At 42.1% G+C, this 12033-nt stretch overlaps 3 protein-coding genes across 11 annotated transcripts in view; 1 reads left to right on the top strand and 2 right to left on the bottom strand.

Moving 5' to 3' along the window:
* The first annotated feature begins 1527 nt into the window (after positions 1 to 1527).
* Positions 1528 to 6047, top strand: cltb (clathrin, light chain B). 3 transcript variants are annotated; one of them, XM_005467933.3, is made up of 6 exons: positions 1528 to 1960; positions 2527 to 2570; positions 2754 to 2871; positions 3165 to 3276; positions 3733 to 3753; positions 4974 to 6047. In XM_005467933.3, exons 1-6 carry the CDS (start codon positions 1807 to 1809, stop codon positions 5143 to 5145), a joined length of 621 nt encoding a protein of 206 aa, XP_005467990.1. In that variant the 5' UTR covers positions 1528 to 1806; the 3' UTR covers positions 5146 to 6047. The 3 variants fall into 3 exon arrangements, with proteins under 3 accessions (XP_005467990.1, XP_003445979.1, XP_005467991.1); XM_003445931.5 differs by lacking the exon at positions 3733 to 3753 and adding an exon at positions 4148 to 4201; XM_005467934.4 differs by lacking the exon at positions 3733 to 3753 and having other exon boundaries at positions 1530 to 1960.
* Positions 6048 to 6848: 801 nt separating this feature from the next.
* On the bottom strand, positions 6849 to 8547 carry higd2a (HIG1 hypoxia inducible domain family, member 2A). Its single transcript, XM_003445866.2, has 2 exons — positions 8298 to 8547; positions 6849 to 7407 (listed from the first exon to the last, which is right to left on the bottom strand). Exons 1-2 carry the CDS (start codon positions 8503 to 8505, stop codon positions 7241 to 7243), a joined length of 375 nt encoding a protein of 124 aa, XP_003445914.1. The 5' UTR covers positions 8506 to 8547; the 3' UTR covers positions 6849 to 7240.
* A 1131-nt stretch (positions 8548 to 9678) lies between these two features.
* ankhd1 (ankyrin repeat and KH domain containing 1) overlaps positions 9679 to 12033 on the bottom strand; it is a 32259-nt gene continuing 29904 nt past the window's right edge. For 6 of the 7 annotated variants that reach the window (XM_025897531.1, XM_013271722.3, XM_025897539.1 and 3 more), the window contains exons 34-39: positions 11750 to 11939; positions 11444 to 11566; positions 10998 to 11249; positions 10703 to 10887; positions 10436 to 10612; positions 9679 to 10321 (exon numbers count right to left, since the gene is read on the bottom strand). In XM_025897531.1, the coding sequence (XP_025753316.1) occupies positions 10262 to 10321; positions 10436 to 10612; positions 10703 to 10887; positions 10998 to 11249; positions 11444 to 11566; positions 11750 to 11939 (987 nt within the window). In that variant the 3' untranslated portion in view covers positions 9679 to 10261. The remainder of the gene's footprint in view (positions 10322 to 10435; positions 10613 to 10702; positions 10888 to 10997; positions 11250 to 11443; positions 11567 to 11749; positions 11940 to 12033) is intronic. The other variant, XM_005467937.3, reaches the window with a different exon arrangement.

The raw sequence follows: 12033 nt of genomic DNA on the forward strand, positions 1-12033 counted from the left end.
AAAAATAAGAGAAAGGCACACATTAGAGAACAAGTTGCAAAGTGCTTGGAAGCAGTGCAAAGAAAATACTTGGTCTGAATAGACCGTGTGTGAGTCACCTGAGTGATGAGGATTACTCAAACCATGGTGAGGTGAGTGGGCAGGGGTGGGGTGTGGGGGAATAGTGTTTGTTAACAGTCCGAATGGCCTGGGGGAAGAAGCTGTTTGTGAGTCTGGAGATGTAGGACCTGATTGACCTGAGGCCTTGACGTGGCCTCCAGGGTTGGCAGAGGAGAGTTTCCCCGATGCTGTCAGTGATGTGTAATGCACTTAGTAATGTGTAGCTCTTATGATTCTTTTTATTTTCCTTACAAGGTCACAGGTTCATTTCACATGGATTCACTAACGCTTCACTGTACTGCTTTTTGCTTTTCTGTTAGAGGCTAAACTGCCTTTCAGCACACTTGTGATAAAGTTTAAACTAATCAAAAAGATCCTTGTCACACATAGAAACAGAAGAGATTAAATGCATTACAACTGTGTGACGTTTCTGCTTTCTTGCGTCCTAATAAGACTCGGCATCCAAGGGAGTGGAGGAAGAATGGAGAGTGAAAGCCAAGAAGGAGCTTGAGGACTGGCACGTACACCAAAATGAGCAGATGGAGAAGAACAAGACCAACAACAGGTTAGGATCTGACCTCCCCACCCCACCACTAATGTGCAGAGAAGTAATCCATGATAGTGGATAGTGTTTGTTAACAGTCCGAATGGCCTGGGGGAAGAAGCTGTGAGTCTGGAGATGTAGGACCTGATTGACCTGAGGCCTTGACGTGGCCTCCAGGGTTGGCAGAGGAGAGCCAATGATTTTTTGGGTGGTGTTAATTACCCTCTGCACAGCCTACATTGGTGTTGTGGGTCCAGGTGAGATCGGTGGAGATGTGGGTTTCCAGAAACCTGAAGGTGGAGACAGATTCCACCCGTTCTCCATGTATGATGAGAGGAGAGTGGACCTGTCTGTGTCTCCTGAAGTCCATGATGAGCTCTTTTGTTTTAAGGACCTTCAGCTTCAGGTTATTTTCTGAGCACCAGTGGGACAAGTTTCTCTACCTCTGCCCTATATGCCTCCGTCAGAGATGAACCCAGTATGTCATCGGCATACTTGACGATGACATAGTCGGCAAAGTCGGACTGATTGAGGGCAGTTAGTGAGGAAATCTTTGATCCAGGAGCAAGTGACAGGAAGGATCTGAAGGGAGTCCAGTTAAGTGGTGAGGATGTCTGGTTCGTCTCCCTTTTAATGACCCACTCATGTAGATTTTGCTGAGGATAGTTATTTTCCTGCGGGGGGGGGGGGGGGGGGGGGGGGGGGACTGAATGCATAACCTTTATGCTTTTCCATTTCTGTCTATAAATAGTGCTATATAAGTTTTGTCGATATTTTTTATTACTGTTACCGCATTAGTACTACAACCCTTGGAGATGACAGTGCTGTGCTGCAAATGGCCAGCAGATGGCGACAAACTCCAACAAAATGTAAAGGTCCCCTCGGGGTGCTGCCCCTGCTCTATCATCATACACATACTGGTTGAACAAGTGAAGAAATAATGAATCATCAGTTAAGGCCTTTAATCGACGCGTAGATTGTTTATTCCGTATGCTTTACTAGCTGACTCTATTTTTCCAAGCAATATTTAGAATAGATAACACTCAAATCGAATTTTTAAGTTGTTACTATTAACGTTGCAGAGCTCGGTGCCCTGATTTTTGTGGCTTTAACGTTTAGCTAGCTAAGCAAGCTCAATCAAACTTGTACACTTTTTGTGAAAGATGGCTGACAACGGAGCGCACCCGACTGAAGAGGACCCGGCCGCCGCTTTCCTGGCTCAACAGGAGAATGAGATAGCGGGGATAGAAAACGATGGCGACGCATTTGGGACCCTAGAAGGAGCCGGTGTTCAGCAGCCGCAGACCGACAACTATGGCAAGTTTGTCCCTGAGCTAACGTCAGCTAATGTTTAGCTAACGAGCAAACAAAGCTAACTAGAGCTAGCTAATATTAATACCGGGACTTGCATCGGTAACTTGCTTAGTAGTTAACCAACAAAGGCCCCACCGCCATATGTTAACAACACCACTGTGTGATATAAGTGGTTAACACTCTCACTGCTTCCTATTTAGATTCAAACTAACAGTACGTTAGCCTTGTAGCTTAGCTAGCTGCGGGCAACGACAACGTAGGTTTTGTTAATTGGACGCTATCCCACATAACATTAGCTATGTGACACTAGCACCTTAAAACTAAGCTAAAGAGCAAGTGCTCCTGGCCTTTTAACCGACAAAGCAGCCCAGACAATATCAAGCAGGTGACCAAACAGGTGTTGCTGCATTTCTGAAGTCTTATCCGTTTCGAGACCAAAAGTGACACCACTTTAGTAGTAGCAGCGAGCATAAGTCACTCCAGATAGCAAGGAAGTGTAAGTGGATAAACTCCAAGAAGTTCATCTTAACTTATATCTGTGGGTTTTTCTTTGTTTAAAAAAATGCTAGACGGCTTTGAAGAACCTGCCACGTTGAATGGAGACCTGTTTCAGGTGAGCTTCAGTCTTGTCTGTAATACTTTATGATGTCTGTCTCTTTACATAACCTATGTGTGGTTGAGTTTTATTCTGAACACCGTAATCATGTGATGAAGGAGTGGGTTTGCTGTGGCGTTCACGCATGAATGAACCGAATGGCTGTTTCTAATGGTGTAAATGTTTTGCGTACTCCAACAGGAGTCCAATGGCCCAACAGACAGCTACGCAGCCATCGCCCAGGTGGATATCCAAAGGCAAGAACCTGAAAGTTTACGCAAATGGAGGGAGGAGCAGAAGGCACGCCTTGAAGCATTAGGTTGGTAACAATGTTTCCCTGATGCTGTCAGTGATAATATGTAATGCACTTAGTAATGTGTAGCTCTTATGATTCTTTTTATTTTCCTTACAAGGTCACAGGTTCATTTCACACGGATTCACTAACGCTTCACTGTACTGCTTTTTGCTTTTCTGTTAGAGGCTAAACTGCCTTTCAGCACACTTGTGATTAAGTTTAAACTAATCAGAAAAGATCCTTGTCACACATAGAAACAGAAGAGATTAAATGCATTACAACTGTGTGACGTTTCTGCTTTCTTGCGTCCTAATAAGACTCGGCATCCAAGGCAGCGGAGGAAGAATGGAGAGTGAAAGCCAAGAAGGAGCTTGAGGACTGGCACGTACACCAAAATGAGCAGATGGAGAAGAACAAGACCAACAACAGGTTAGGATCTGACCTCCCCACCCCACCACTAATGTGCAGAGAAGTAATCCATGATGGTGATGCTGTAATCACTCTACTACCTTTGTTTTGAATTTTGTATTGGTAGTTAGAGGTAGTTGTTCTTGGTAAAACAAACATTGTGGTTCAGTTTGCAAACATGCCTCGCTCTAAACTAAACGTTCAGTGGAGGTCTTTATAGATTCTTCTGAAGTGTAGGAAACTGTGCCTTTCTCTACAAGATTACATCCTAGACCTGTGTATGTTTTACAGCTGACTGATAAATTGACACGGTTGGTGGTATATGTGTTGAATTTACTGCACCAAGGTGATCACAACAGATTAAACCACTATAATATTTAATACTTGATTTAGCCTGGTTCCCCTCAGTGTCATAAACTGTGCAGTCTCTCTTTTCTTGACCAAGCTAACCAGTTATTCTCTCACACTTCCCAACAGACTCTGTCCAAGTCTGGCACGGTATCGCTCTGCATCTGTAGCTGTAGCTCTTTTTTTCTTCTTCTATTTTTTCTAAAGCACTGAGATACAATACTCTGATGAGATGTTAGTCTACAGCTGTGTGTCCAGTTCAAGTGTCCGGAAAGCAAAACAGGAAACTAGCTAGCTGAAAAGAATGCAGACAGCAGAAAGAAAATGCTAGAGTCACCCCCTCCCCATGCTACAGCAAAGACTGTCCTAGATTGTTTATGACACTAGTGCAAGATGTTTAGTCACTGTTTCCACCTCATTAGAAATGTTTCTCAGTTGCTTACAATAACCCAGACTCTAACACTTTTATGCTTGTTGACTGACACTGAAATTGTTCTCCTCTCCTTCTTTTTTCCTGCTTTCTTGGCCTTGCCCTGCACGCTAGGATTGCTGACAAGGCTTTCTACAAACAGCCCAACTCTGATGTTATAGGCTTTGTGTACGTTTAGAATTCTTCTGCTTTCTAATATTGTATGATCTGCCCCCTGAATGACCTCTTTTGCCCCCGATGCATGACCCAACACTGGAATTCTGTTTTTTTTCTTTTTTGTCAAAGGCTTCATTTGGCATTATTTGTGTTCTTTTTGACTGATGTGTGCCATTGCCCTAGATGTTTTTATATAAAAAAAAATATTAAATATGTCAACAATGAAGTGTATGTTGGGTATAAAGTATAGACTGTATGAGAGATGGATGTAGCTACCGTGAAGTCCAGTTACGAAGCTCTACCATGATTTGATATTGAGAAATTGTTAGCCAATGAGCTGCTTTCATCTGACCCTTAGAATAACCATGTTTGTTTGTTTGTTTGTTTGTTTGTTTTATGGACCAAAAAACTTCTGAGCCCATAAAGTCATCGTGAAAAGTTCTACTGATGTCAAAGAGTGAGGCAGCCGAGGATCTTTTTCACCCACTTCTATTCACTTTAAAGTCCTTTATTAGTCTGAGAAGTCGCCCCCTGCTGGCCATTAAAACAAAAGCCGGATTCGGGTTTTAGATCTGGAAGCTACATCCATCTTCTACACCATCTGCGGTATAAAGACATGCATGAGGTTTTTTTGCTTTTACTATCTCGTGAACACGTGCCGTTGGTGTGATTGAACTTCTTGGTTGGGAACCGTGTTTGGCTCAGGCTGCCTTTGCTTTTGTGAAATCCCTCTGATAACCTCCAGCTCACCAACACCTTTCTGTGCTTCCCTTCACATCCACAGAGCATCTGAGGAGGCTTTCCTGGCAGAGACGGACAGCAACAGCCCCGGGTCTGAATGGGAGAGAGTAGCTCGTCTCTGTGACTTCAATCCAAAAACCAACAAGCAGGCGAAGGATGTTTCCCGAATGCGCTCTGTGCTGATCTCTCTCAAACAGACACCTCTAGTTCGCTAGAGGATGTCGCTGGGGGGAGCTAGAAACATTGCCTTTTAATCTCACATTGCATCAGAAGGATTTGTATGCCCTTTTGTGTACGAAAAACACCCTGGTATGTTTATAACCTTTAAACACTTCCTGCCTTTAACGATGCCTATTAGAGTCAAATAATATACTTAAACCTGACGCTCGTGTGAGAGGAGGGATTACTGTTACAACATCCTTTAGTTGGTCAGCTTCATCACTGCTATATTAAGAAAATATTGTTACTGTAAATTCAGTAATTTCCCTTTCTCCTTTAACTTATAAATTGTTACTTGGTCAACTTTATTGCATGCCTTCCTGATATTTTGGATGCACATTTTTAGTTGAATTTATAAATTAGGATTACGGTCAAACGCTCAGCAATTAAGCACTGTTACAGATTAGATTGTAACCAATTTTGCCTCTCATCAACTATAAACGCAACCATTAACCGAAGCACATTAATGTTCACTGTATTTTATTATATCCCTAATTACTGTTTTTAAGTTACCATGTTTTTCACTATAACATACCCAAGCTGGTGGCCTTTTTTGATCGAACTCTTTCTACAATTTGAGCACTTAGCCGGATGAATTTCTCTTCAATTTGGCAAGATTTCAGCTAAATTAAGAAACATTGAACTACAACCAAAGATTTCATCGAAATTTTCAGAGTTCACACGATTGACGGCTTGTTTCTCATTTCGCTATATTATACCATTTTCTGTTACGCCAACAAATTTTTAATTTTTTTTAAAGAAATGAAGCACGGGGTCATTTACAACAGTGATGTCTTCACATTGTTTCACATGTTGCCTATTTGGATTTAAGGAATAGTGAAAAAGTGAATGTTAAAAGGGAACTGGAAAATAAAAACAGTGGAGTATGATCACCTCAGCCGATTTGTCTTCAATTTTTGGTGTGATTGTTGACACCTTAATGCACTGGAGATAATTGCTTCCTTATGCCCTTCTATTTTGACATACAAGCCACATTGATAGGTAGTTCAAACAGAGCATCAGAATGGGGAAGAAAGGTGATTTAAGTGACTTTGAATGTGGCATGGTTGTTAGTGCTGGAGTGGCTGCTCTGAGTATTTCAGAAACTGCTGATTACTGGGATTTTTCCACACAGCCATCTCTGAGGTTTACAGAGAATGACCAGACTAATTCAAGCTGATTGGAAGGAAACGGTAACCTGAATAACTGTTTGGTACAACCAAGGTATGCAGAAGAGCATCTCTGAATGCAGATCAGAAGCAGAAGACCACACCTGGTCCACTCTCTGATGTTTCCAGCACCTTTCCTTAATACGTGCTACGAATAATTAAGGTAGCTCTAAACCCAGTGCTAATAATGACCACTGAGTGCATGTGAAATGGGCATGCTTTGTTTTTACATACATTTTAAAGCTTTGATTCATAATTTTTCTTACATATCACGCCTAACTTGGCTAGCACAATTCTCTTCAGAGGTGACTTTATAAAATGTATAATTTACACTATCGATATAACACCTGAAGGTCCTCTTGTGGAGGATTTTATTCTGTCGAGTGTTTTAAGGTGGACTTGGCCTAACTCAAGTCATTAACAATGAATTTCCACACTGAGTTTTTCCAATATAACCTTAAAGGTTAGCACATCAGGAAATTCAAACACAAGATATGGTGCTTTATCTTAAATATGACAAGGACACCAGGTTCAAATGTGACATTTTATTAGAATATAATGTTAACAGTGTGGGGGATACATTTGAAGTCAAGCTCACCAAGTGAGCATGAAGCAAGAAAACAATTTACATTTATCAGCATTTTGCTTCAGCACCATCTTAGTAGAGTTGAAGTCCAGCCTGCTTACTGGTAACAAGCCGATTCAACTTTGCTGTTCCACACTGTCAGCAAGAAGCGAAAATATTCATTTTTTGTGAGTGATTCACAGTTTTTAAACAGCAATAAATAATGCTGACATTAACATGTGTGTCTGAAGAATGTTAAAGACCCAATATATTATTCAGTTCATTTAAAGAAGTCTGGAGTCTGCTCCGATTCCACACACTGAATGGACAATGGCAGAGGTGTGGGATCGATCCATTTCACTGCTTGGGCTTCAGAGCTGTGGCAAAAACACCAACAATAATGGCGACTACAGTGAAGCCTTGAGCAAAGATGCGTCCCCTCATCAAGAGCTGGGACTGCCTGGTTTTCCCTTGATGGAAGGCACGGAGACCATAAATCAGTGCTCCCGCTGTTCCCAAACAACCTGGAAAATAAAGAAATTATAGCTTATAAACCCAATTTATTAGGACAGTTAACTGGGTCCACAGACAAGGCAAAAACTCATGGCTGAATAGTGTAACTAATATCAAGTAGAATGGGGTGATGGAGATAGAAAAGCTGCACTTTCCTTTGGCACAGACACTTTTTAGTTATCAGGGTGGCTGCAGTCAACAGTAAAATAATGGGAGAACTGCCATGGATACAGTTTTGTTCATTTCTAATGACAGCATTATTGCTACAGGTGTCAACAACAGATGACCTCAATGTAAACAGCTTCTAAATTAGAATCAGCAATTATATCATAGGCATTAACGGAATATATGTATGATTTGGGGAGTTACGAAAGAAAAAGAGAAAGAAAACAGCACAGGCTATTTTAATAAAGCACTCGTGAAGTAACAGTAAGTAGTATATGAGATACAGAACTACGTAAATAACTGTTGACAGATGAACAAGAATGTGAGATACAGTCCAATTATATCCCAAACATGTTTGTCCGGTTTTACATTATTCACTTAAACCAGCTTTTAATACGCTTTGAGGTATTAAAGGTTATAATGTGCAGACCACATGAGTTACAAAATATATGAAGAGTGACCACAATGACCTCCGGGGGTTGAGAGGACGCTGCCGCACAGCTGGAGGAGGAGCTCCGGGAATATTTCCGGAAAAGCAGTTCGTTGGGAAATATGTCATAGGTTACGTTTATCTAGCCACACACCTCTGTTGTGTTGTCAGCTGATGTCGTGCCCACCTCTCACCCAAGCCTTTGTTTTATATTTAAGTGCTAACATAGTTGTGTGAAGTAGAGGACGTAGCGGACCGCAGTTGTGACTTTACAGTGCAGCCCTTTTCTACGCTTGTGTAACTCACCTATCGGGACGAATGGGTTCTCCTTGGTTTTCCTCGCAAACTTTTCCTTGAATGTCTCATCTCTGGCTTTAGGCAAAGGGCTGAAGCCTTCGATGTTTGGAGCCTGGGATAAATCAAACGGCACAGCTCCCTGCGGAGCTGCTCCGGGTGTTTGCTCTGCAACTCCGGGTGTTTGCTCTGCAACTCCGGGTGTTGCTGCTGCAGCCATGCTTACCTTGGCTATGACAACCCGGAAATACTAACAACTACTCTTCCGGTTAAATTTTTCCACGGCTTCACAATAAAGGTCGAAATATTTTAAATAAAAATTTTTTTAAGTCTACCTTGGTTAGAGAGGAATGCCTTTTACAAATTCATCAATCTTTCACTTCAGAAATATAAAACAGACTAAATTAGACTAAACACTGACCACGGCCTCTGAGTACAGATAGTCAAGTATTTTAGTATACAAGTATTTAAAGTCATACCCAGCTGCAGCAATAAGTGCTTTTACTTTAGATATAATTGCGCTTTTTCTTTTTACTTTAGAGTACACTTTATTGCATCTTCTCAATGCACAACTTTCAACTCAAAGCTAACACCTCCCCCCCCCATCTGTAAGCAGGTGTGTGTTGAATGTGCAGTTTTTAACTTGAACAGAAATTAAAAAGTCAGGTATGTTTTAGAATAAAGTCCAGCGGATATTAAATTCAAATTAGATCATTTACTATCCAGTGAACTGGGGACACATAGGTAACTGGATACTTACCACAAACAATCAAGACTGAGGTTCTGAATACACAGCAGGCTGGTTCCATTTTAATAATAAAAATGTCATGACTTGCAATTACTTGAAATTTAATCCAATATTTAAAAATAAAAAAGCAAACAAAACGTGGCCTAATAAATATTTGTAGCTGGACGTTCTAATTATCCTGGATGTGAGGTTTCACTTCCCAGTGGCACATTCCTTATGTGCTTTACGATGCATTGGCCTCAATGAAACAGCTACACATTAAATCTAAACAAATCTTCAAGTGCCACATTTCATTTTAATCACAAATTGTTACCCTGTATAACGGGGGTTTCACATAGCTCTAAATGTTTCACAAAAGAAACCCACTCTTACCACTGAGTGGCAGTATTGTACAACCTTCACTGATCTCAAACATAAAATCACTTTTCCCCTCAGTGAAGCACTTACAATGAAATACTTTAATGTCTGCCTAAGAAATCATGCAGTCAGGAAGCTTGAGCCCAAAAAGGAATAAAAAAAATAAAATAAAAATAAAAATCTAGTGGATAAAAATTTAAAAAAGGGAAAATAAACCCCCCAACACTTAACTGAAGACTCAGGAGTCATATTCATCAACAAAGATAAACAAAAAAGCATCAGCACAAATATTTTTCAATCTTTTTATTGAATATTAAGGTAAATATTTCACATTAATACAGGCTACATAAAGTAGAGCCACTATACGACATGAAATTTACTCTCATTTTAACCCTTTTTAGTATGTAAACAATTATACATGTATTTACCACTCTAAAAGGTTCTGATTTCGTTCTTCAGGTAATCATCATCTAGTTCTGGGCCAAGTTTAAATAGCTACTTCATGTTGAGCCCCCCCCCCCGCAGCCCAAGAACGGTGTACGCGGGTTTAAAGTCAAAAATCGCTAAACTACGCAGAGAATGGATCCTGTTAAACAGGTGATCGCGCGTGTGTGTGTTTGCATCATTGGGACACTGATAACAGCTCTGGCCCAATTTCCTCTTTCCTCGTTAGAGATAGGCACATCAAAGAATGGCGTCAAAGAGAACTTCCAATTCTTCCACCTTTACTCTGCACTTTCAGGTCTCTACTAAAGTTTAAAAGTTTACGCGTTAATTTTTTTGTTGTCTTATTCGGTCGTATCGGTCAGTTGGTATTACATGTTTGCACTGTGGGTCATGCTGTGTGTGTTTGATTGCTGTAGGATGCCGTCTAATTGACATGGTTCAGGTGCACATTGCCCACATGAGGTGCCCAGGTACCGGTCCACACCTGAAGGAGAGAGGAGAAAGGTCAGGGGGGTTATTAGTCAAATGCTGCTCCTTATAAAACGGCATAAATCTGCACAAGTGTCACAAGTCTGATTTTAATAAAGGCCAACTTTACCTGCTGTTGTGGGTCAGAGTTATCTGCATTGTTTGGGACCACTTTAATGATGGGGCTCCATGCAGGGTCACCAGCGTGACCAGCGTGCAAACCATTGTACATCGGCCCCCCTGGGCCTTCTGCCATGGTAGGATGAGGGGGCAGCATGGTTCCTCCATACATGGACATTGGCATCCCCTGGACAAAATGGGCACAGATAGCCGGTAAAATACGAGTACGCAGACAAATGGGCATTAAAAGTCCGACAGAACTGTTACTCTGAGTTACCTTTGGGAAATCCATGTAACTGTTGGGCAAATGCTGCGGCTGGTGGTAGTTGTTAGCAGGGTTTGCGATGCCCGTGTCGTCCTGCTCCATGGGCTGGTGCTGAGAGAAGGCCGACTGCTCTGCGTGCATCTGCGGGTGCATCATGTGGCTGTTCATCAAGGGCTGGGACCAACCAGACATGGCCTCTGTACCAAAATAACACAAGGCGGTTTTATCGCTGGACGCCAAAGTTACTGAGAAGCCATTTCTGTATATGGTTGTGTTCAACTCTCACACGTGCCCAATTTGCTCTTACCTGAAGCACTGCCAACCCCGAATGACCAAATGCCTCCCTGTCCAACTGATGCCGTGTAGCTGGTTGTGAGCAGAGGTGGGTTTACAGACCCAGTCTGTCTGATCCTGGCCAACCGCTCTGTGCCGATGGGTGGGGGAACCTTCCGGTCCTGTTGCGAGGAGCTGCCTGGCTTAGGCTGAGGAGGAGAAGCAACCGCTGAGGTGGAAAGGGCAGAGGAGGACACCGTGGAGGGAGGTGGGACAGGAGATTCACCTGGTGGAAAAAGAAAGCCTAGGTTAGAGCACTTCCAAATAATTTTCAAGAGACTGATTTTTTTTTTTAAAACAAGCATGCTACTAAATTCTTTACTATTAATGAATGTTAAAGGGATTATAAAAGGGGGCTGGGGTACATTTAAGCCCTAAAATGTAAAAGAATTAAAGAGAAGCAGTGTGTGAGCCTGGTACCTGATGTGGATGCACTCCATGGGTGGGGGGAAAAGTGCTGTCTGCTGAATGAGGGTGTGCCAGCTGTATGACCAGGTAGAAAAACAGGATTGCCAGAGATCCCGGTGGCAAAGTTAGGCAACGCTAAGGACACAGACAATAGAAGGAGTCTGTCAGCTTTACAGTATTAAATATAAGACCTTACATGTCAACATAGATTCACCACATCCGGTTGCATGTGTACTGTAATCGCCACCTTCATTTCTCCTGAAATTATTCTGATAATTAAACCCAAAGAACAGGAATTAACCAAAAATGCAGCCATACCGATGGGGCTGTTGACCATCCTCTGGGTGGTGGAACGGTAGCCAGGGGCTTTTGAGCTGTCTGGAGGAGGTGGGGGCATCATATTCTCCATCTGGCCCATGCTCATGTACGCTTGTTGAGCCGAGAAAGACTGCTCTGGGGGTGATCGAGTAGGCAAATGGCATGCACCCCATACTGGATTGTTTCCCACCTGCAAAGGCAATCACAGCTGATTACTATCAAAATGCAGCTGAATGGTGCCCTTACCAAAGTAAATGCACGGTCAAGTAAAGTTGTAGTTGTGA

Source organism: Oreochromis niloticus, linkage group LG2, assembly GCF_001858045.2.
Source record: "Oreochromis niloticus isolate F11D_XX linkage group LG2, O_niloticus_UMD_NMBU, whole genome shotgun sequence".
Taxonomy (NCBI): Eukaryota; Metazoa; Chordata; class Actinopteri; order Cichliformes; family Cichlidae; genus Oreochromis; species Oreochromis niloticus.